Source organism: Medicago truncatula, chromosome 1 (genome assembly GCF_003473485.1).
Source record: "Medicago truncatula cultivar Jemalong A17 chromosome 1, MtrunA17r5.0-ANR, whole genome shotgun sequence".
Classification (NCBI taxonomy): domain Eukaryota; kingdom Viridiplantae; phylum Streptophyta; class Magnoliopsida; order Fabales; family Fabaceae; genus Medicago; species Medicago truncatula.
Genome location: NC_053042.1, coordinates 45,847,270 through 45,873,346, shown reverse-complemented (window position 1 = coordinate 45,873,346; position 26,077 = coordinate 45,847,270). Strand labels below are relative to the sequence as shown.

The window sequence follows — 26,077 nt, the reverse complement described above, 5'->3', positions numbered from 1 at the left end:
AATGATGAATCCAAACTAACACCTACGATAAAATCAATGACAAACTATTCACTCGTGCCATTTTTTGCGAATTTCACACGAACGTACCAGTTGGTCAAAGTACCTGAATTCGGTACCCGAGAATTGGTTCGTGGTTATACGCCACATAATCGAATTATGTTACTATGGTTCGAATTATGTTACTATGGTTAGTGTTATTAAAAGATCGAGTGAGTACTTTTAAAAAATGAATTACATATTTTACAATTGCTATAAATTATGAAATTGCTTTTTAGAGTACCATTGTTAATTGAGAAAATTTTCAGTTGACAGGACCATATAAGAGAGATCTGAACCTTCCCCACAAATTAGGTCCGTAACCGCTAACCAATCAAGTATAAAAATGACAAAAGCTTGTATGCCATTTTTTGATCGGCCGAAAACTAAAACCATCGTAAAATTGTTTAAAATCTCGCAAAATAGATATATGATTTTAAGTTAATTTTTTTACTAGTGGACCGCTACACCACTTTGGGGGAATTTGAATTTGCCAAAAACTAAAACTGCCTCAAAATTGTTTAAAATCTCGCAAAATAGACTTATGGTTGTTCAATTTTTAATCTTTTTGCGGGGGCCCTGACCAACCCATGAAAGGATCCGCCGTTGACGATGTTACAAAAGTTCGTCTTTTTTAGTTTTCAAATCTCTATATTTTTTATTGTTGTTAATTTTCAATATGACGTAAAAATGATAAAAAAGAAGAAATTTTTATTATGTTTGCAAAACAAAGTAAATGTTAGTGATGAGTCAAATTAATTGATCAAATGGATTTTTTTTATATATATTTAGATTCTTTGGGGAAACCAAAATGATGGCAAGTTAGATAAAACAAAAATTATTATAACTAATTTCTTGAGCAATTGAAAGTTTGCAAAATTTTGCAAAAAATAAGACAGAATTTTAAGTAAGTTTGATTTCAACAAACATCCTATCTATAGATTTGTACTATTCATGTGAGTGAGAAATTAAAAAAGATTTTGTTTTGCAAGATCGTATCGTATGGACACTCAATTAATTGATTTGTTGAGTCATAGCAAATGATTTATTCCATATTTTCGGGTCAAGGTTATATGAGTTGAGATTTCCTTTGACCAATTTATACTTCGCAAACGTTGGTTAAGCTTATTTACACATGAGCTCACCTTGCCATAGTAATATGTGGTTTCACCATATTGAAAAATGTATATTTGATTTTAATTTCGGATGGGGCAAAATTAATTTTAAAGGTGTGGAATTGATTTTAACTTAAAGCTATGAATTTGAGCTTCTAACTTCAAACACAATTTTACACTTAATGTTTTTCAACTCACTGCTACGTGAAAGAGTCTAAACATAAACCAATTCACATTCAACTAAAAATAACTATACAATATCAATTCATTCTAATCCAATCTGACTAGAGATCTGCAACCTTGGGTGTGGGAGGATGGTATATCTAAAAAACTCCACGAAATAATAAGCATGCGCCTGCCAAATATGAGACGTTTTTAGGATAGAAAAGTGTGTACCTAGATGGAAGCTACGAGTTAACCATTACAGTGGTGAACTAGGGTTTTGAGGAAAAATTTGGACAGTTGTTTTAGAGGACACATGTGAGCAGATTAGAGCACGTTGGCATATGATCCAGATTGGACGGTTCAAATCGCTCTGAGATGCCTTGATGCAGTGCATCTAGGGCAAGTCCATGTGATGGTTCGCGTGTGAGACTATTTTGTATGACATGATTGATTTTTCTTATTGATATGGAATGACTATTTTTCCTCATTGGTATGTGATTTGATTGACATTTTTATTTCCATGGGCTGATTGATTTTCCTCATTGATATGGAAGGATTGAGTTTTCCATTGATATGAGATCACTACTTTTTCTCATTAGTATGAGATAATTAGTTTCCCCATTGATATCACATGATTGATTTGTTATTGCAATGAATGATTTGCCTCCCCCATTGATATGAGATGATTTCGTAGGAGTCTTGCATAAAACATAAAACATGGATACTAACTATATATATATATATATGTCATTTACGTGTTTGGTGTATTAATATATTTTCTTTGATGTTAATTTCCTTAGTGTTATTTTTGTATGATCATTCTTGACGTAATTTCTTAATTTAAATGTGAAATTATATGTTAATTGTATTTCAGCAATTTTCCACATTTTTAACTTATTTATTGGAATTCTTAAAAAAAAAAAAATTATTCGAATTAACAAAAAAAAACTTATTTATTGGAACGAGTCATATGAACCAACCATCACACACCAATTTATATACAAATTATTTAGAAGAACATAAAGAAGTGGGTGTTAGAGAACTTTCGGGGGTATTATGAGTGTAGACAACTCTTTTATACCTTGAAATTTTGTAACATTTCTTTTTTAGAGGTTAAGATGAAATTAAATTAATTTTCATAAATTTTACCGCGGACATGATATTTTTGACTCAATAGATTGTACAGTATGTTGTAAAAAAATATATTTATTTTTGAATAATTGTTAAAAAAAAATTGTACGGTATGATTTATTTATTTCTATATGTTTTAAATTCAAGTTTCTTATTTTACTTTATGTATATTTTAGTAGTTAAATGCATTTTTAATTTACAGCTAAATAGTATGTCATTGATTTTATTGTAGATGTTAATGTTATTAAATTAAATTTAGATATAGACTTATGTTTTACAAGTTGATTCAATTATGAGAAAACTATTGTTCTGTGGCAAATTAAACAAAACTTGATTAACATAACATATTAGAATGTTTCACTCTACAACGAATATTGTCTACAGTTGTAAATGTTTATAGATTATTGATAAGAAAACTAGCATAACAAGATATCGGTAATTGTTTGAAGAGTGAGGAATAAACCTAGCATAACATATGTTAAGAAAACCTAGCATAACATAACAATTTCATTGCTGCAACAGAATCACAAACTAAGAAGTTGTTTGAAGAGTGAGAATAAACCTTGCAAAATAAACGTCGTTTTTTTTAAGTGAAACACTAAAACACCTAGGAAACATCACCGATCTAACAAATGCACAATGAAACCAACAACAACAACAAAAGTCATTGCAAGAAGTGTTGACTGTATATCTACCCCATGGCCACTCCATTTGGAATACAATCCCCCTGCAATTTAAAGTCTTACTTTCCCAATATTGAATAGCAATTGAACATTTAGTTTGACAACTTCGTTTTGTGGCGGCCTCTCATAATAATTTGCTGCAATATGTATCCGATACATAAAATCACGGTTCGAGAATATAGTTGTCATGGCATGAAGTGACAAAGCATGTAAGGGTTGTGGTTGTCGCGACTGTTCTACCTGTTGTGCAGATTGTGGTTACTTGCAGTTCAAATTGTTGTTTCAATTGCAATTCAGGTTGTTGTTCAGTTTGTGTACTTGCCACTTGCCACTTATAAAGAGAGATGATTTTCCATAATTACTACAAAAAAAATCATAATTTTTGTGATGCCTTATAATAGAAACTAAAAACAGAATTGCATATGACATAATATATATATATATATATATATATATATATATATATATATATATATATATATATATATTCATAATATACCTTGCAATATATGATTGAATAAAATCACATTTACATAACAAACAAAAAATGAGAGCATGACAAACACAATATAGACACAGTAATTGACAGATTTTGTGTGGTTGTTCAAGTTTTTTTCATCTATCTTGATATGTGTCTTTTAGAAAGACTAAATGATGCTTTAGCAAACAAACAAAAGTATAATTCTTCTGCCTCTATAATTTTATGACTCTCATTAGTTTAATACATTGATTGCACAAACATGGCACAACCTAATGATGCTTTAGCAAACAAACAGAAGTATAATTCTTCCGTCTCTATAATTTTATGACTCTCACTAATTTAATACATTGTTTTATATTTTCTCTCTTGAGAATCACTTTTCCTTCTTTGATCAGGCAAAAAATGTTTAACTTTTCTGTGAACATATGGATCACGTTGAGTTCAACAATAAATATATGTAAGCTTAACTTTCTTGGTCCATGTGTTGCATATATACACAATGCTTCAGATTTTAATTATTGCAATGCATCAGATTATCACTACTACAATGTTCATGCAGTGAAGAAGAATTGCTCATGGTAGCAATTCAAAATTTATCAGATGAATCCTCTAGAAGCAAAAATGGATGATTGAACTCTTTGAAATATACTATTTTATTGTTAACTGGTTTATAAGGGCTATAGGTTGTGAAATATTATTTAACATTCAAATTTTACGTTACATTCTACCTTGGTACTCTTCAATTCCAAATAATATACATCAGTCACTTTGATTCCCTAAATATATCACCTGATTCAATTCCTTTACTCTATTTATGTGAATTTTTCTATTTTAATCATTTATATGAATAATGTTAATGTGTAGTTTTTAGGTACTTTTTGGTGTGTAGTTTTTGGGTACTTTTTGGTGTGTATGTTAATGCACGTTGGCATATGATCCAGATTGAACGGTTTAGATTGCTATGAGATATCTTGATGTAGTGCATCTAGGGCAAGTCCATGCGATGATTCGTGTGTGAGATTATTTGTATGACATAATTGATTTTTCTTATTGATATGAAATGACAATTTTTTCTCATTGGTATGTGATTTGATTGACATTTTTATTTGCATGGGCTAATTGATTTTCCTCATTGATATGGAAGGATTGAGTTTTCCATTGATATGAAATGACTACTTTTTCTTATTAGTATGAGATAATTAGTTTCCTCATTGATATCACATGATTGATTTTGTCATTGCTATGAGATGATTTGCCCTCCATTTGTATGAGATGATTTGGTAGGAGTCTTGCATAAAACATAAAACATGGATAATAATTATATATATGTCGTTTATGCGTATTTTATTAGTTAAATGTATTCTTAATTTACAGTTGGATAACATGTCATTGATTTTATCGTAGGTGTTAATGTTATTAAATTAAATTTAGATATAGACTTAACATATTTTGCAAGTTATTCAATTATGAGAAAACTATTGTTGTGGTAAATTAAACAAAACTCAATTAACTTAACATATTAGAAGGTTTCACTCTCGTACGAAAATTGTCTACGGTTGTAAATGTTTATAGACTATTGATAAGAAAACTTAGCATAACAAAATATAAGTAGTTGTTTGAAGAGTGAGGAATAAACCTAGCATAACATAATAACAAATTCATTGCTGCAACAAAATCACAAATTAAGAAGTTGTCTGAAAAGTGAAGAATAAACCTTGAAAAAGCCTTGGACAGAGTTTACGAGTGTGTAGTTGTTGCTTCCTTCCGATCTCAATCCTGTAACCATATAATATACATGCAAAAAAACAAAAGTTCAAACATTGGCATAACAAAATATTCGCCTAACAAACACAAATATTGGATTTATCGTGTTCAAAATTCAAATGCAAACCTAAAATGAAATTCATAATTATAGCTTTAATTGTTTAAAATGTATATACACTAACAAACGTACTATGACAACATGTGAATGCGGTTCCTTGAAAACACAAAGCAACTTAGAGAAGCATGAAAAATATAGCTAATGTTGAAGAAGAAGAAGTTGTAGAGGTTGGAGATACATAAGTAAATAAAGGAACCTTGGAAAAATGTGGTCTTGTCTGAGAAAGAAATATGTATTTAAAACAATTTTTTTGTTTTTTAAATTGGAGTTTTTTTTTGGAGGGAAGGCAAGTTAAAATCTAAATTATTATATCGACAAAATTGCCCTTAGTTTTTTGTTGTTAAAATCTTATATTATCCTTTTTAGTTAAAATTCATATATTATCCTTGTTTAGATTTGGACTACATTTTCATCTTTGAATATGTAACAATTAGTCACAATAGTCCTTAATGAATTGATATTTTAAAATAGTTTTTGATTATGCACCATGTTAGTCAAAAAAGTCCTTATTGTTAAAATTTATTGTTAAAATGTTCCGGTAATATTGGCATATCAATCCCTTAAAATACTTACTTATTGTCATATACTCCCTCCGTCCTAAATTGTATGTCGCTTTGGAAAAAAAATTTGTCCCAAATTATATGTCGCTTTACAATACCAATGAAATATTAATGTTACTTTTCCTATTATATCCTTAACTATTAATTACTCCCTATTCTTTCAATTATTTCATTTATCTTTTTCATACCATTTATTAAGGATAATTTTGTAAAACAACTCATAATTTCTCTTCCCCACACAATATTAATTACATTTCTTAATACGTGTGAAATGGCCAAAACGTCATACAATTTGGGACGGAAGGAGTAAGTCTCTATAAGTGCTTACTTATTGTCATATCAGTCCTTATAAAAAAAGAGTTACGGCCGATATTGAGGGATGATTGTAACGTGTTTTGACTAACAATAAAGTGCACAATCCGTAACTATTTTAGAATTTCGATAGATTTAGAAATTACTGTGACTATTCATTACATATTAAGGAATAAAAATGACTATTACCCTTAAGTTTTTGATCCAATTTTTTTGGATTGCTTCCTCAGGTGTTCATTACTCTTTTGTTGGTCACCTCTTCCTTTCCCCCTTTTTTTTTTGAGAGACCTCTTCCTTTCCCTATAATGGGTATTTTATCAAGGAATTTATAGCAAAATCAGTTCAAGCAAGGCTATATTTATCGATATGTGGACTCATTTTGTGGTTATAACAGCACTCTTAGTTTCCCACTTTAGACTGATCACATATCCCCATTAGTATCATCAAGGCTAGACTTAAAAACTGGACGAATATAAGCATGAAGAAAGTAACCTTTTTAAGTTCAAGTTCGATTATTGTTATTGTTTGAAGCAAATATAAAACCCCTGCAAAAAAAGATAGCATATCTTCCGAAGAAAGAGTGGTCTTCTCAACAAAAACAGCCATGGAAATGTAAAAAGATACATTCAAAACATCTTCTCAAAGTTGAAGCAATGCATTGACCGATTGATGTCCTACCTTCATGATGGCTTGCAAGGTTATCATTATAGCTAATGCTTTGTCAACCATCCCACGTCCCGCATCGTTCATAAATTGTATCAATGGAGCAACTATCCCGGCTTTCACAGCTCTAGCTTTGTTTCCATGATAAATACATAGATTAAATATAGCGGTAGCAGCACCTTTTTTTGCCTCTTGGAGTACCTTCACAAAGTAACTTTATAAGATATGGGATAGCTCCAGCCGCACCTATTGTAACTTTGTTCTCGTCTAAAACCAATAGACTAAAGAGAGTCGTAGCTGCATTTTCTCTAGCCTCCATGCTGTCGTTTTTCAGCACATCGACATTATGCGGTATAACTCCTGCGTTTACTATAGTCCTTTGTACTCTCGTTGATGGAATGATTGAGAAGTACTGTAACAACATGCTCCTGAGTTCGAGGATCTGTTGAAGACAACAAGTCTACGAACTTGGTTATCTGCATTCCTCTTGGCCAGCAACCAGAGCTCACAGCAGCCGCCCTTTTTTGTTCAATATCATTACTTGTTAGCTTATCCAATAAAGCTTTGATAGCAGTTCTTATCCAATAAGGGATGTATGCAAAAGTGTCTACTGTATTTTAGGGCAGGTTATGTGACCAGCATCAAGTCATTTTTGAATGCAGGATCTTTCATATGTCTGCAAAATAAAGTAGGAATTTCATCAATAATCATAACCGACACCATCAGAACAATGTTTCACACAAAAAGGATTGTGGATAATACCTGACCGGTTGAGACAATTACAGGATCTTCCCTTAATTCAAGAGATATAGGACATCGAAAATCCTCTGGGATTACACGAGACCAGTGCTTAATTGAAACATTCGCGCCCTCATAGGTATCAACCTTAGGATTTTCTGCGAGCATGCAGTTTTTCAGTTTCCTAAGAAGGGATGAGATGGTTTCAACTTTCAAAACTGTCTCCTAGTTCTCCGTTACTTTTTATGACCAATTCGTGTAATTCACTAAACTCTTTCTTTAGATCATTCATAGTCTTCAAATGCAACTTCTCAGTGGGTCTTTTGAGGATAGCAGGATCAGGGTCTTTATCTTTCTGTGCTACTACTATATCCAAGTCTAATTTTAAATCAAGAAATTCTGTTTGAGCTTTGGCTCTTTTGAACTGAGCATGCACTAGTTCAATTTGAGAGATTAGAACAGTTAAAAATATATGGAATATAATCATCAATAAAATTGATGCTTCCTTCTTATCCTTGCAAAAAACAATGCTTTGAAGAAATTTAAAATCACAGCAAGGGAATATAATTGTACAAATGACAGGAAAAGAATGAAATGCCATGGAATTGCATATAGTTTAGCAATGTAAGATAAATTTAACCATTTTTGAACTTTCCTCTGACATCTCAAGTTTGTTGTATGAAAATCATTCAAGACATTTATCCATGGAATTGATTTCATGAAATGCTTGTTTAAAATGGCAAGTGGAGGGTAGAAAGAAGGGAATGGGTCTATGTTCGATTAATGCATAATAGAAACTATGCTGCTTGCATATAAAATGAACTGATCTGCACAGGTATTAAGCATGGAGCCGTGTGATGACGACATAGCGAACTATTCTTTCGCCTTTTACTAAAGAATACTGTGTCAGGGTCGCATTTAGCGGCATATGCTATAGTTTTAATTTTTTCCTCTATTTCTTAGTAATTGAGGGTCTAGATATATTGTAACACAACCGATGCCTTTTATAGGAGTCTAAATTATGCCACTAGGCAGGAACCCCTACTTGCATTGGATGATAGTGAATTAAGCCATGGTGGAGAGGAGATAAGAATAGCATAAATGACATGCAAGTATGCAACACTTTTGAATCAGATACTTATAATGATGAATATTACAAGGTATAAGTTCCCTAAAATGAAAAATATGACCAAGTAAGTTGGTACATTTCAGTAGTATAAATTAAAATAGTTTGTGTAAGTTAACTCAGTTGATATAGACATATATTTTAAAATAGTTTTTTTGTAATTACATATATTTTTTGGTAAGGACATATATAGTAATATATGCAGGCAGGGGTATAGTTCAAATGCCGGATAGCCCATCTAAAATTAGCACTGTTTAAAAAAAAAAACTAAGCACTATTTAGCCAAATAATTTAATTAAATGGGTTAGACTTATACAACTTTATATGTCGGTTCAGTTTATTTTGAATGGTTGTATCATATTTGATGAGATTTTTATTTTTTTTGGTTAAACTTTAGTGAAAAAAACAAGTTCTTAAATTATCACGTTTAATTGCATGAATGAGTGATTCTATAATAATTTATATGAATTTGCACACATCAACGATAAGGAATGTGATCTTGTTTTCGTAAAAGAAAAAGGACGATTTAGATTGAGGTTACGAACGTGTTTGATAATTTCTATTTAACAAAACGTGATTGATATTTGAATGAACTATTTTTATTTAGAACTTGTTTTTTTGGAGAAAATCATTTTAAAGCTTATGCGATGAACATGATTGAAACAACTTTTTTCGTATGATTTTTTTTTTTGGATAGGTTAGGTTCTGGACTCACCATCACGCTAGTGACGAGGACATCTCTCAAGGCTCCAAGATTACTTACAAATCATCCTCCAGAGAGGTTGTTAGATATTTTTGTGGAGTTTAATTTTCATTCACAAATTCAAGGTGGTATAAGCGAACTTGTCAACATTTTAGAGATCACATATATCGGATGCAAGCAAACATCTAGTTATTTTTTCTTTAGATCTGACTATTTGCAGAGAAAATTAGTTTGGATTATGTATTTTGGTTTGTTAACGCCTTATTAAAAAAGAAAAATGCTAAATAGCGCGACAATATTTTCTTGCTACACACACGAATGCGATATCACCAAAGAGAGGAATGGACTGAGAGGAAAATATCCCAAAGAGATATCTAACAAGTTTATGAATGGAACCAGTTTTGGAAACTTGAAGACATCAGACATAAGTGTCTGAAATTAAGATATGGCTTTTAGTGTGGCATATAATGAGACAATTCGTTCTGAGGATAACATGAAGTTATGCACTTGTGTTGGTTCTATGATACACAGCGTGTCTTTTGAATTCCATAACTCCGTGATAACAGCATTGGTTGCAATAGGTATAAAACAAAAAATGTTGTTCAAAGTTATCTTTCAAAGGATTTACATATTTGTGTTTTTTTTTTTTTTTAAATAAAATAAAATAAAATCTTATATCATTTCATTGATAAGAAGATAAATAATACAAGGTGGTACATCATAATAAGAAATGTGACTAGTTGGTAATGTGGCTACCCTACCAATACATAAGCGATCTCATTTGTTTGTCTCTGACTAAACTTAATTTAATGGTTTGTAAATTTAGAAGCCAAACTACGTTTACAAGTTGTTATGTTGTGACCAAATTCCGCAGCATCTTCCCCATTTTTTTTTTAAAGCATATATTGTTACTTTTGATAAAGCTCAAAATCAATATTATTTGTTCAAAAATAAGCTCAAAATCAATATTATCAAACTTTAGAAACAACCAGTCCTCCAACAAACAATCTGCTCTCTCCACAACTTGTGCACATAACCCTGTCATGTCTTGCCACAGTTTGAGGTTACGATGTTTCTATATATTCTAAAAAAGAGTTGCCATGTGTTACGTAAGTTTCGACGTGAGCTGCTCTAACAACAAAAAAAATGGCTATAACTTTTGTAATAGTTTCCATAGTAGCTTTATGGATATCATCCTAGAGACTAGTCATACACCATACTTGTATAAAAAAAGGATAATCAAACATCACATGATCTAGATCAGAGAAATGTGTTATAATGGATATGATTTTTAAATTGGCTATCTTGTCACAAAATATATACAATTTTAATTCTAGATTGTTAAAAAGGAGTCTTGCCGTAAAACAATTTTATTTACTTTAACACCGGATTTTACGAAATCATCCCGGTAGTAGTGGTGTGATATTGCCATTTCAACTTATCGTTATGGTTCGTGAAAGTCCCTTTCGCTGTACTTTTTGAAAGGAATAACGTGGATTATTTTTTACTAGAATATATCGGTAAAACCTAATTCATCACTATAAATTAAATAGGGTTTAGAGTGCTTATCGAAAGAAAAAAAAAAAAAAAGGTTTAGAGAATTGACAAAGAAGAAAAGGTACGTCGCTTTCTCTGAAAAATTTCGTCAAGATGAGTTCTGATTTGTCGTCCGCTGTTATCCCTTACACCGATGAACTCACCGAGAAGTTTTCATGTCCGGTAATGAAATCCTTGTGATGTTTTTTCTAATCTAGCTTTATACATTGTTGATATGTAAGTTACAATGCTGATTTTTTATTCATTCTGGCAGATTTGTTTGGAGATATACTTTGAACCATGTACTACTTGTTGCGGCCACAGGTGCGTATCACACACACACACACACTGACCATGTCTCCATCGACACTTTGATAGATATGATATGTTAATCATGTGATAGGAAAAGAGAGATAGAAAAATAATGATCATTGTTGAATGAGTGTATGAAAACGATTAATGTTCAAGTATCATATTGTTGATTTTATATCTATGTTAGACATTTGTCATGACTCATACTCAATTTAGTTTATTGTGCATCAACTTCTAACTTTTCTAATTAAGAATATACACTTTTGTAGTTTTTGCAAAAAGTGTTTGCAATCTTCCATATATATGGCTGGACAAAGGTGCCCTTTATGCAAGGAATGGATAAGGTATTCATGAAGTAATTAATTTTTCAAAATCAAATATGTATTGTTGTCTTTTGACTTTGTTATGTTTTTTCCTTTTGCAGTAATAGATTCCCCTACTCTGTGAACATAGCTCTTTGGGACGCAGTGCAATTCTTGTTTCCTAATGAAGTTAAATCGCGGAAAGCAGTTGATGCCTCAAATATATCAAAAGGAATAAGTAGACAGCCATCTGAGATGCCTCCATTAGATGCCTTTCTACAGACATTCGATCGTGTGATGTTAGCTGCTCTTGCTCTTGGACTGCCTTGGCTCACATATCTTGTATTAAGTGAATAATTTCATTTAAATATAAAGTTGCTGTAGAGATTTTTACACTGTCAATCAATCAAACCATTGAAACATTAATAAGATTTGACTTCAATCATAAATGTTTCTAAACCCGAACTTATTATCATTGGTTGTCATTTGTTGACGGTGTAAAACTTTTTACACGATTTTCTATCAAAATGAAACTCTTCAAGAAATTTTAGGTGTCTTGCTTGATATCTGTTATATTCAAGAAATTTTAGTTTTTACCACTTCTTTAGCATGCTAAAAGGATATAAAATTACAATTTACATTGGTGTTCTAGTCCGTTGAGTTGTATCAGTTGTGTTCTTAAACTCTTTTAGTATTCACAGACATCAGAAAGAATTATATTCTCCATTTTCTATTAATTTTCAATGAAACAATTCTTTTCTTTTGGTCTATCATAGTAGTTTTCAATCCATTTATTTTCGGTTCGTAACATTTTAACTGCTACACAAATGGATGGAAGTGAAAACAATATGGGAGCATTTTTAGCTAGGCAATAAACAATGAGAGTGGCAGACCGGCATATCTTCTGCGTTAATTCTGAGTGAACGAAGACATCTCCAATATGAACATTTAGAATGCCACGATCTTCTGTTCCCACTTTAGACTGATCACATATCCCCATTAGTATCATCAATGTTAGACTTAAAAACTGGACGAATATAAGCATGAAGAAAGTAACCTTTTTAAGTTCAAGTTTGATTATCGTTATTGTTTGAAGAAAAAAATAAAACCCCCACAAAAAAAGACAGAGCATATCTGCCTAAGAAAGAGTGGTCTTCTCAACAAAAACAGCCATGGAAATTTAAAAAGATACATTCAAAACATTTTCTTCTCAAATTGAAGCAATGCATTGTCCGATTGATGTCCTGCCTTCATGATGGCTTGCAAGGATTATCATTATAGCTAATGCTTTGTCAACCATCCCACGTCCCACATCGTTCATAAATCGTATCAATGGAGCAACTATCCCGGCTTTTACAGCTCTAGCTTTGTCTCCATGATAAATACATAGATTAAATATAGCAGTAGCAGCACCTTTTTTGCCTCTTGGAGTACCTTCACAAAGTAACATAACTAAAGAGAGTTATAGCTGCATTTTCTCTAGCCTCCATCCTTTGTTACTCTCGTTGATGGAATGATTGAGAAGTACTGTAACAACGTGCTCCTGAGTTCGATGATCTGTGGAAGACAACAAGTCTACGAGAAGCGGTATTGCTCCTGCCTTGACAATACATACTCGATCTGCATTCCTCTTAGCCAGCTAGCAACCGGAGCTCATCATCAGCCACCCTTTGCTGCTCAATATCATTACGTGTTAGCTTAACCAATAAAGCTTTGATAGCAGTTCTGTCACAATCTGAAAGACTGGATCCAGATTTTTTTGTTCTGTAACTCCCTTGCTTCTTTGGTAGTTCAACACCATTGCTATCACACCATAAACCAATCAGACTCTTCAAAACGTAGTTAGGAGTAAGGGATGTTTGCAAAAGTGTCTGCTGTGTTTTAGGGCAGGTTCTGTGACCAGCATCATGCCATTTTTGAATGCAGGATCTTTCATATGTCTGCAAAATAAAGTAGGAATTTCATCAATAATCATAATTGACACCATCAGAACAATGTTTCGCACAAAAAGGATTGTGGATAATACCTGACCGGTGGAGACAATTATAGGATCTTTCATTAGTTCAAGAGATATAGGACATCGAAAATCGACTGGTGCTTAATTGAAACTATTCTCGCTCTCATAGAGTCATAGGTATCAACCTCAGGATTTTCTGTGAGCACGCAGTCTTTCAGTTTCCTAAGAAGGGATGAGACGGTTTCAAAACTGTCTTCTAGTTCTCCGTTGCCTATTATGACCAATTCGTGTAATTCTTAGTCCTCAGATGCAGCTTCTCAGATGCAACTTCTCAGAGAGCCTTTTGAGTATAACAGGATCAGGGTCTTTATCTATCTGTGCTACTGCTATATCCAAGTCTAATTTTAAATCAAGAAATTCTGTTTGAGCTTTGGCTCTTTTGAACTGAGCATGCACTAGTTCAATCTGAGAGATTAGAACAGTTAAAAATATATGGAATATAATCATCAATAAAATTGATGCTTCCTTCTTATCCTTGCAAAAAAGAATTCTTTGAAGAAATTTAAAATCACAGCAAGGGAATATAATTTTACAAATGACAGGAAAATAATGAAATGCCATGGAATTGCATATAGTTTATCAATGTAAGATAAATTTAACTGTTCTTTAACTTCCTCTGACATCTCAAGTTTATTGTATGAAATATCATTCAAGACATTGATCCATGGAATTGGTTTCATGAAATGCTTGTTTAAAAGGACAATTGGAGGGTAGAAAGAAAGGGAATGGGTCTTTGTTCTGACCAACGTCCCACATCGCTTAATGCATAATAGAAGCTATGCTGCTTGCATATAAAATGAACTGATCTCCATTAGCATTAAGCACGGAGCCGTGTGTTGATGACATAGCGAACTATTCTTTCGCCTTTTACTAAAGAATACCGTGTCAGCGTCACATTTAGCGGCATACGCTAGTTTTTGGAAGAGTCTTCTTTTTGGAGGGCTCTGCAATATAGTTAAAATTTTTTCCTTTTTTTACTTAGTAATTGAGTGACCTACTAAGGCATTTTATAATGTTTAATAAAATAAAAATACATTAAAGAATATAACGGTCTTAATTAATTTGTTTGCTTCTTCATAAGATATTGATTAGTTATATGTTTTATATCTATAATCAATAATGTAATATTTGATTTAAATTTAATGTTAGATTAGTTTCAAGAAAAACTTTAATAGATGTTGCTCAGCTGGTGCTGGAGAGAGGTCAGAACAATAATGTTGCAAATTTTAAGTCAAACTTTTCTTTTGGGGCAAGTCCAACAACAGTACAATCTTAAGAAGAGTCATTTTATTATCTTGCACCTGTCTTGAAGACATATACTAGTGGCTGTTAAGTTAGGAAGGAAGAAAAAACTACAAATCAATGGAAGAAGAATAAATTAATATGAGAATTGGGTTTCAAGAATGTAAATAAATTATATGAAATTGTTATCATTTAAAATTTATTGAGAATTAGGGGTGTCAATGATTATCCATGGATATGGGTAGTATGATATCCATCTCCGTCCCATTAAATAAATTTGATACCCATGTCCGTTCTTATACCTGTACGAGTATCATAATACAGATAATCAACAAGTATTTAGATACCCACATATATTCACGGATATCTATAAATTTAAAAAAAAATATTTTTTTAATTATCTAAAAACTTCAATTTTTAAACATCCATTTTAATTTCACAAGTCATACAAAATCCATTCAAATTTTGTAAACCATACAAATTTCATAGTTGATACAAAATTCATAGTCCTTACATAATCTATGCAATTCTTGAAATCCATACAAATTTACAACTAATCAACGTCTAAGAAAAAAAAGTATAAAAAGACTTATGTTCTCTAAGCTTAAAACTAAAAAAAGTATAAAAAGTCAAATCTTATGTATATAATGTATAAAAAAAGTACAAATTTTCAACTAATTATAAAACAAACATACAAATATCAGTAGTTTATCTAATATATTAATAAGTACATATACACGCGGACACATGTACAATCAAATCTATATCCGTATCTATAAAAAAATATGTCCTCGTAAATTATTTTATCCGCATATACTTGCAGAGATGAGTTTGTATCACAATATTCCCAGTTTTACCATTTATTATTTTACTATTTCTCATTTTTCAATGCGTAGAGTACTATGTACAATGATAAACTACATCTTTTCTTCAAAGTAAAAAATGGTAAACTACATCTTGAATTTCTATACCAAAACATTCAAAGATATATTTTTTTGGGTGTTAATCATCCGGATTTTAGGGAAAGGACCCTAATATTATGGAATTCAGATAAGATAAGTAAAATTTAATTAGAAATTGTTCCTATCAAGAATTGAACTCAGATTCTTTCGAACGATTCATCTTGATGGAACTCATGCATTTTTTTTCTTCGTATATTAAATAAAATGACAAAAATAATATTGCAATTTTATAAAATTACCATTATTAATAATGGGTTAGTAACCAGTGTTATAAATGTATAGGTTAAAAATAATGACTCAAAAGTGATGTAGAACATATTAATTTAGGACTCGGGGACAATGTCAATTGTCAACCTAGAAGTCAATCCATAATTAGGTCAACCTTCCAAGGCAAGCTCCAATGCAACATCTTCTTCATCATGAAAGGAACATCCAAAATCTCAATGTGTTAATTGAAAGAGTACATTGAGGAATACTAAATAGGAGTCTAAATTTAATCAATTTTTCCAGGGTTCATTTCTAATTTAGCGACATCTCACATGCTTAGAGATCTTCAAAGGCTAGGAATATTCATACGAAGGAGAAATTACTGGTGATTGATAAAAAAAAAATTGTTTTTTTTGTTTTGTTGGAAAAAGCCAAAGAAACGATGTCACAGTAAAATAGAGACAATTTTTTGACAGAAATAAAACAGAGATGACAATAATTTATTAAGATGTAAATTATAATTTTGATTATATTATGAAGCCTCTAGATCAAACTGATTCATTTAAGAGAACTCTAAGATCAATTGGCTAACTACAAGAAAATAAGGTGCACATATTATTGTATTCAATTCAATGTTGGTGTGGCTTTTTTTAAGTCACAAACAACACTTTTTTTTAAGTAAAGTAAGGCTACTTGTTAATGCTTAGCAGCTGGTTTGCTTCCCTTTCCCTGTAGACAATCAAGGATAAAAAAAAAAGTTGAATTTTGGTAAGAGCCCGCGCATATATATATATATATATATAAGTTTTGTTAGGATACACCCACTAATTTTTAAGTGGGAGTGTTTTAGCAAAAATATAAGTAAAAAGTTGTTAAATACACCTTAAAGTAAATGTTGCTAAAACACATCTTTTAAAAAATAAGTAGGTGTATGTTAGCAACTCTTACAGGCATTTGCTAGAATACACACACTTAATTTTTAGAAGGTGTATTTTAGCAAGTTATAACTAAAAAGTAGTTAAATGCACCTTAAGGTGTAGCTTGCTAAAACACTCCCATGTGTTCCAACAACTCCATATATATATATATATATATATATATATATATATATATATAGTCATGAATCATGATTCAAGCCACCATCATATAAGCACACTGTTTTGAAAAAGAATTTAAGATACCTTTTTCTTATTAAGATCTTGAGGCTTCTGATGAGCTTTCTTTGAAGCTGATTTGGAAGCTTGGCCCTTATCACTAGCTTTAGGAGTAGCTTCTTTCTTGGCCTGCCCAAAAAGTTGGGTTCCAACAGGTTTGTCAGCCTTCAAGGATGCCATTTTGCACAAAATATCTTTAAATATTTAAGCAAGTTAATTTGTTCTTCTAATACATATGTTGTAACACAACCGATGCCTTTTATAGGAGTCTAAATTATGCCACTAGGCAGGAACCCCTACTTGCATTGGATGATAGTGAATTAAGCCATGGTGGAGAGGAGATAAGAATAGCATAAATGACATGCAAGTATGCAACACTTTTGAATCAGATACTTATAATGATCAGTAAAATTCACTGATATTATCTTTAAATGAATATTACAAGGTATAAGTTCCCTAAAATGAAAAATATGACCAAGTAAGTTTTTTTTACAAAAATATGATCAAGTAAGTTGGTACGTTTCAGTAGTATAAATTAAAATAGTTTGTGTAAATTAACTCAGTTGATAAAGACATATATTTTTAAATAGTATTTTTTGTGATTACATATATTTTTGGGTAAGGACATATATAGTAATATATGCAGGCAGGGGTATAGTTCAAATGCCGGATAGCCCATCTAAAATTAGCACTCTTTAAAGAAAAGAAAAAAAACTAAGCAATATTTAGCCAATTAATTTAATTAAATGGGTTATACTTATACTACTTTATATGTCGGTTTAGTTTATTTTGAATGGTGGTATCATATTTGATGAGATTTTTATTTTTTCTGGTTAAACTTTAGTGAAAAAAACAAGTTCTTAAATTATCATGTTTAATTGCATGAATAAGTGATTCTATAATAATTTACATGAATTTGCACACATCAACGATAAGGAATGTGATCTTGTTTTAGTAAAAGAAAAAGGACGACTTAGATTGAAGTTACGAACGTGTTTGATAATTTCTATTTAATACGAACTATTTTTATTTAGAACTTGTTTTTTTAGGGGAAAATTATTTTAAAGCTTATGCGATGAACATGATTGAAACAACTTTTTTCATATGATTTTTTTTTTTTTTGGATAGGTTAGGTCCTGGGCTCACATCACGCTAGTGACGAGGACATCTCTCAAGGCTCCAAGATTACTTACAAATCATCCTCCAGAGAGGTTGTTAGATATTTTTGTGGAGTTTAATTTTCATTCACAAATTCAAGGTGGTATAAGCGAACTTGTCAACATTTTAGAGATCACATATATCGGATGCAAGCAAACATCTAGTTATTTTTTCTTTAGATCTGACTATTTGCAGAGAAAATTAGTTTGGATTATGTATTTTGGTTTGTTAACGCCTTATTAAAAAAGAAAAATGCTAAATAGCGCGACAATATTTTCTTGCTACACACACGAATGCGATATCACCAAAGAGAGGAATGGACTGAGAGGAAAATATCCCAAAGAGATATCTAACAAGTTTATGAATGGAACCAGTTTTGGAAACTTGAAGACATCAGACATAAGTGTCTGAAATTAAGATATGGCTTTTAGTGTGGCATATAATGAGACAATTCGTTCTGAGGATAACATGAAGTTATGCACTTGTGTTGGTTCTATGATACACAGCGTGTCTTTTGAATTCCATAACTCCGTGATAACAGCATTGGTTGCAATAGGTATAAAACCTGTTGCAGCGAGGTTACCAGCCGATGCTAACGGAATATTGACTATAACTGATTAACCGTCGATTGGATCGGCCTTCAATACTTGTCCACTTTGGCTGTTGCATACTTATCCTTTTCAAAAAGTTTACTAATGAGGAAAACTATAACATTTTTATGACAAACTCTCTCTATTCACGAACTTAGAGAGAGCAAGAAATGCGATCCTGATTTCGTTTGATTTTAAGAAAGCAAATGCAATTAGAACTATGGTTGGTGCTTGTTCAATACTTCGCGAGGATGCTGTTTGTTTTCTTTCGAAGAACATCGATTGCGGAACTTCAGTAATTGGTTGTGTGTGTGTGTCAATTTATTTATGGAATGTGTTATCTTGGAACGGTTCAAAGTTGAAACCTTCCATGTTTCCTACCTTACTTACTAGCTGTTGCTCAGTAGACCTTATGAGCACATTATATTTCTATTTTTGAAATTAGCTACTAAGTAGTACTTTGTTTTGAGATTTTTCTTTATTTATGAATTTTCATTTCCATGATTTTATTTTATAATTTTTCTAAGATACCATCTTTTAGACAATTAATTATACATATTATCAAATGTTTTATTTGTCTTTTCAGGAATTCATTTTTTTTGTCACATTTAGTTTATTTAGACATTAATATACATACTTTATTGTTATTATTATGGTTGAGGTTTTATAATGGATGGTATATATACTTCGAATTTTCTTGATGTCACTGTCTCCTTAAAATTGAACTTTAGCAGCAATTAATAAAATACTGATATTTTCTCACCATCAATATATTTTATTTAAAAGGCCAAAAACTGGCATGGAATACTAATGTGACAACATAAGCAAGTGGTACAATACAGATAGTACTACTGATAAAATTCATGAAACATGAACCATAACAGTAACCTTATGGATTCTTCACATTTATAATACAAAGTTCCAACAATTATTTTTTCAAGTTATTTAAGTTTCACTTGTTATCTTCTGCTTACTGCTAGCCTGAAACAAGTAACCAAAGATTATTTAATCAATGTCACAAAATAAACATAGTATTCTAATTTCTAATATATATGAAACTCAAATAATTTGTTCATATTATGCATTTATTTACCTTCCTCTTAGGCTGAGATTTCTGCTCAGTTTTCTTTGGTGCTACCTTAGAAGCTCTAGCTTTGGGAGTGGTCCCACTAGATTTGGCAGCAGGCTCTTTCTTGACTTGCCCTGATGGTTGAGAGCTACCAGATTTCTCAGTTGGTTTCTCAGCTTTGAGTGATGCCATTTTACACACTATACTCTTCTAAGGATAGTTTTCTAGCTTCAATGTTAATTATAGCATTACAAGAGATACATCCATTTATAGCTCAATTTTAGCATTATGCTATATCATCAATTTGCCAATAAATGGAATAAACTGAATTGTCAGCTTATGGAGATATGCTTCAGCATATAATGCTTTGCCTTAGTAAAGCATATTTTACTGATATTTTTTTATTATAGTTAGATACTGCATGTTGAAGCCTAAGACCTAAGTGCATCATATGCTGATAATCTGAAGCACTCTTAAAATTGTTCTAACTTCAAACAACTAAATCTTTATTTTCTTTTTGGTATAACATCCATAAATGATAAACATTTTCAATTAATTTGCATAGATAATGGCTTTTTCTTGTTATTGTTACAGATTACTATAGATAAAGGCAGCAACAGAAAAAGAAATGGACTATGTCATTGTGGATATATATGTTTAGTGATATAATTTTTTTCCTGAACTATATCTAAACTAAGTGTTTATCCATTATGGTAAATTAGATAACCAAATAAATTGTGATAATGAGTCCTAAGATTAGTTGAAACTTTCACTCCTCTTGTTTTTACTATCTTTTGGATTCTTTTTTTTCAATGTTTGATTGTGTAGAGTGTGAGAGGAAAAAAACAATCTATTTGTGATATTTTTCCTCTTATTTTTCTTTTGTTCCCTTTTCACACATACCAAGCTTGCCTAAGTGATTAGTAATCAATTGAGTAGCTAATTGTTTCTAAACTAGAATTATTACTTCTTAAAAAAATCACTTCATTTTTTCCAGTTCAAAATTAGTTCCATGTATAACAAGTTTGTTTCTTCAAACCAGTACTACATAATCGTGACAAGGAAACAACTCAACATTACATTCAACAAAATAGGATATTATATACATAGATTTCCAATTAGTCATATTGATTTTGCTAAGGAATACAAAAGTTCATTGATCTGATAATATAAACAGACAAAATACAGAATACCAAGAGAATATGCATTTACTAAGGAATATATGATTTGCAACAATAAACCATAGTATAGTACTGAGATAACTAAAACATCAAATGAACTAACTCTAATCGGCACATCTGGTTTTTCTCCATAAAGAATTGGGACTAAATTTCTGCAAACATTGATCGTTCCATTTCATTTCATTTTCATGTCAATTATTTACAAGGAATTAAGTTACTTCCCTTACAATTCGAATCAAATCACCTCTTAATTTAACTGAGGCAGTGAATGAAACAACTGATCTTGAAAATAATAATACGATCTCTTCTGATCTATAGAGCATTGACACATACATGGCTCAACATCGGCACTTACACTTCCATACTAGTAAAATAATTTGAGAAAACAATTGAATATAATCATATGTGTCCGTGTCGTGTTAGTAACACTGACACAGGTTGGACCCTAGACACGCATTTAATTCGAAGTGTTGGTGATACATAGCTTCTGATCCATTAAGTCCTTAGGCATTTAGGTTGCCCCTCCTCAAAGCTAAATATGCCACAACTCTGTATCCAACAAACATTATAGTCAATGCAGCCACATCTCCCCACATATTACCAAGCTCCAAACACTTTATGGCTGGAAAATCTCTTGCCCTACAATGCAACCCTTCTCTACATTCATAAACCTCATTTACTGAAAACTGAACCCCTACAAGCAGCTTATAACAGTAATGACTGAAAGAAAAGTACTTTAACCAAGCTATAAAAGAAGGCATTTTCTGAATGTAGTAACCACCAGCTAAAAGAAAAACCAACATTGTCACTGAAGCTAGAGTTGTGGCCTGCTTAACATCCATGAGAATTGCACCAAGTGCTAAGCCTATTCCTTGAGAGACCAGAACATTGAAAAGCATTATCAAAAGGGTTAACACAAATGTAACTAGGGAAGGCTTAAGACCACCCATCCAGTAGGTGATAGTTACAAAAATTGTCGGAAGAACAAGCTCCATTGGTAAGTCTCCTACCATCCTAGCAACATAGTAGGATGATAGATGGTACATCCCTGACGATCTTTCTTTTGTTAGCATTGGTCTATCCAGTGGAAATGCAAAGATTGCATTGAAGAGAGGGAAGAATCCCCAAAAGATGGAGAAGAAGAATAGAAGTCCTACCTGTTACAAAGGTTATATTGTGAGTACTACTGCTACTATTGAGAAAATAGAATAGTTGAATGTAACATGTTTCATGTCGTGTAAATGTGAGAGACTGACATGTATTGGACACCTAACACGCCTTCAATGTGAATTGTCGGTGCTACATTAATTACAACCTATTTGGTTTGAAAAAGTGTTTTCTATACTGCTACTCTTTACCAATCTCCATCATTTATATGTACTTATGTTACCATTTATTTTTGAATTTGATCCGAAAAAATAGACTATAGAGTAAAAAATGATACCTGATCTTGAATGTGTGAGGGATCAGAGTGCCACCAGAGGAGTCCTGAGAGAATGGAAACAGACAAGACTTGGAAAATCTTTAAGCCAGAAAAAGATTCATGCCTCCTCTCTTGTAAACCCCTCTTAAGCAGAACCTTGAATTGCTCCCACCAGCTAGTGCACCACTGGTTATCAGAAGAACCTATAAAAAATTAACAATTATCATTTAGCCATATGGTATGGTTTTGTACATAATAATTCCATGCCTTAAAGTAGAAGCAACATCAATCAAATGAACACGAAAATTTCACTTACGTCTAGATGTTCCTCTTGATGCAAAAACCACTGGTTCTGTGTTAATGTGCTGAATATCTTCTTTAAGAGCAGGGTATAAGTTTTTCTTATAGGATGAAATTAATGACTGTTTCACTGAAGCTTGATCTTGATCATGCTGCTCTATCTCATCATGTTTAACATCAGCAATTATGCCTGAAAAATCCATAGTCTTAAGAATTAGAAGTCTCATCATCATATCTCTAAAAAATTACCATGCAAATCTACTAATCTTTTAAGGTAAAATATCAACCATGATTTTAATATTTCCAACATTTTTTTTTTTCATGAAATATCTTGTGCAACTTTTTGATAGAGTTGAGTTTATTTTCTTATTTAATTTAAAATTGAAGTTGAATGAACAATTAAAATGTACACTCGAGCTGTGATCAAATACACACAAGTTGTAATGAAATTATTTGGAAAAGATAGATTTTGTGCATGGTATCACTATGTTTGTCAGAATCAGAGTCAATCACACTTCGATTTTCAAAAACACTCATCGTAATTCTAGCAAAATCACTGTTAAATCAAACAATCAAACATGCATATCTTTTGGTACAACATCTTTTCAATTGTACTGCTTATGATACCCAATCCTTTTCAAATTGTCAAAAGAAGTTTCACTTCATTAGAAAATCCTCAATCTTTTTTCAGCACAACCTTTATTATTAATTATTTAACATTTGAAAATAAACCTTCACCCAACAAATAACGACAAGTGTAAAACAAACTCCCCCTTTCAGTATCACTCCCAAAATGGGTGTCAATTTTGTTTAGTGACATTGACATCCACAAAATACCAACCTTTTACTTTCCACTTATATACCAATAAAATAACAAACATAAATTTCAATTAAATACCAAAAAAAGGGCAACCGTTTGAAAATTAAAAATAACTGCAATTTTGATCCCTTGTAGACCAAATAAACCAAAAACTATCAGATTTTAAAATAGTTATAGGAACATCAAATCCCTAAATTATTAAAAATAAAAGGATCAAGACTACAATTAAGCTAAATAAGGTCAAAGAGAAAATCAACAGGATTAACAAACAATAACTTACCATTAGCAAGATCAAGGAGAAAATCAGCAGGATTAACAAAGTTAAACCCTGGAACAAACCCAACGGATCCAAGATAATCCATAACCCGACCCGCATTACCACTGTAAATCGGATACCCATCAGACAAAACCACCACTTTATCAAACATCCTATACAACCGGCTTGAAGGCTGATGAATAGTAGTAACAACGGTTCGACCGGACCGAGCCAAACCCCGAAGAACCGAAACAATAAGTTGAGCTGTGGTCGAATCCAAACCTGAAGTTGGTTCATCCAAAAACAACAAACTCGGGTTCACCAACATTTCTTGCCCAATACTCATCCTTTTTCTTTCTCCACCGGAGATTCCCCGGAAAAGTCCCATACAGCCGCCAACCTGAGTGTTCCGGCACCGCGTTAGGCCGAGCTCGGTGATTATCCTCTCCGCGTGTTCGACCTTTTCTTCACGCGTAAGTGTCTTGGGAAGTCTCAAGAGTGCGGTGTAGGTTAATGTTTCCAACACCGTTAAGTGAGGGTAAACTACATCGTCTTGAGAAACAAAACCTATTTTGCGTTTCATGCAGGATGAGTCTGAGTTTCCGTTGTATGTTATGGTTCCAGTGACTTTTCCGGCAAGTCTTCCGGCTAAGGCCGTTAGTAGGGTGGTTTTGCCACTCCCTGAGGGTCCTAACATTGCTGTTAACTCGCCGGGTCTTGCTACTCCGGTGACTCCGTTGAGGATTTTTCTTGTTACTTTTGATTCTTTTCCCATGACGCAGCCATTTTTCTTTTGGTTTGTCATGGTTATGCTGTATGAAACATCTTCAAACTACAACACAAAATAAAATAAATAAATTTATGTGCATGTTATGTTAGAGACATCAAAATTTAGGTGTTTTTTCGCGTGATTCTTCCCATAAATTCCACATTTTGTTGTTATAACAATGTTTGAGAATATCGCGATGAATTTGAAAAATCATCGGCAGTTACAAGTATTTTACGAGAATAACCACGAAAAGCAGCTAAAGAAATGCACATAAGTTTTGTCCTATATATTACTATTACATAATAATATGAAATAATTTGCATGTTTTTATCTTATTACTTCAAATTTTATTACACGACATGCTATACAGAAAATGACCAGTAATTAAATAATATGGACAAAACTTAGGTCCACCATGAGCTAAGAAATTAAGAGACTAAGTTCAAATATGATACGAGACACTTATAAAAATAGTCATAAGTATCATTTTGACTTATAAAATCATGTTAAAAATGTAATCTATATGGCATATAAATTGATAAGTAACTTACTTTAAGTGTAACTGGTCGCAAGGATTGAGGAAGAATAGAAAATGATGTGAGTGGTGTAGTTGGATGAGAAGGAATATTAATGGCGTTGTGATCAATATCCAAACTTGGTTTAACTTTGTTAGAAGAAGAACCATCTGGCTCACCATGTATAGAGCTGTTCTCTGTTCTGTTTGTGTTGGGTGAATTGTTATTTGGTGCATTAATAGTTTTTTCTTGCTCAGGGGGCATCATCTTAGATATAAGATAAAGTTTTGTAGATCCTAACTATGAATGAAGAAACAAGGCTAGAGGATAAACTCAAAGTACAATGAGAATTGAAGGAGGAAGAAGAGAGTCACATGAGAGAAGAGATTTAAATTAAAGGTGATTTATTAGTTATAAAGTGAAGAACAAGGCACGAGAAGCACACAAAGATGTGATTGTATGATAACAACATATATATAGTCTTAGGAACAGAGGTCTTGTTGCTAATATTTTAGTTTTTCTGTTCAATCATGATTAATTATCAAAGTTGTTGATTAATGCAAAAAAATAAATATAAGATAACAATCAGAATAGAGAAATGAGAGAATAATTTTTCTTTTCACTTTACAACTGGAAATGTACTGTCGATGGATATAACGGTAGCCTTCA

At 31.9% G+C, this 26,077-nt stretch overlaps 1 protein-coding gene, 1 long non-coding RNA gene, 1 other non-coding gene and 3 pseudogenes across 3 annotated transcripts; 2 read left to right on the top strand and 4 right to left on the bottom strand.

Moving 5' to 3' along the window:
* Positions 1-6,789: 6,789 nt before the first annotated feature.
* LOC25484905 (U-box domain-containing protein 14-like) lies at positions 6,790-8,486 on the bottom strand (annotated as a pseudogene).
* A 128-nt stretch (positions 8,487-8,614) lies between these two features.
* LOC112418850 (uncharacterized) lies at positions 8,615-8,737 on the top strand (annotated as a pseudogene).
* Positions 8,738-12,947: 4,210 nt separating this feature from the next.
* Positions 12,948-15,598, bottom strand: LOC25484900 (U-box domain-containing protein 14-like; annotated as a pseudogene).
* Positions 14,590-14,706, top strand: LOC112418845 (U5 spliceosomal RNA). Its single transcript, XR_003008922.1, has one exon. It is a non-coding gene; the product is annotated as a U5 spliceosomal RNA (small nuclear RNA).
* Positions 15,599-19,829: 4,231 nt separating the features above from the next.
* Positions 19,830-20,548, bottom strand: LOC11406968 (uncharacterized). Its single transcript, XR_003008755.2, has 2 exons — positions 20,169-20,548; positions 19,830-20,056 (listed from the first exon to the last, which is right to left on the bottom strand). It is a non-coding gene; the product is annotated as an uncharacterized lncRNA (long non-coding RNA).
* A 922-nt stretch (positions 20,549-21,470) lies between these two features.
* LOC11408504 (ABC transporter G family member 21) lies at positions 21,471-25,932 on the bottom strand. Its single transcript, XM_024785141.2, has 5 exons — positions 25,445-25,932; positions 24,149-24,956; positions 23,065-23,238; positions 22,770-22,951; positions 21,471-22,482 (listed from the first exon to the last, which is right to left on the bottom strand). Exons 1-5 carry the CDS (start codon positions 25,673-25,675, stop codon positions 21,829-21,831), a joined length of 2,049 nt encoding a protein of 682 aa, XP_024640909.2. The 5' UTR covers positions 25,676-25,932; the 3' UTR covers positions 21,471-21,828.
* Between the last annotated feature and the right edge of the window lie 145 nt (positions 25,933-26,077).

Coding starts and splice junctions, on each gene's coding strand:
- LOC11408504 (XM_024785141.2), bottom strand. CDS start 25,675: ATGATGCCCCCTGAGCAAGAAAAAACTATTAATGCACCAAATAACAAT. Junction 22,952..23,064: donor ATCAAGAGGAACATCTAGAC/GTAAGTGAAATT, acceptor AATTTTTTATAG/GTTCTTCTGATAACCAGTGG. Junction 22,483..22,769: donor CCTCACACATTCAAGATCAG/GTATCATTTTTT, acceptor CCTTTGTAACAG/GTAGGACTTCTATTCTTCTT.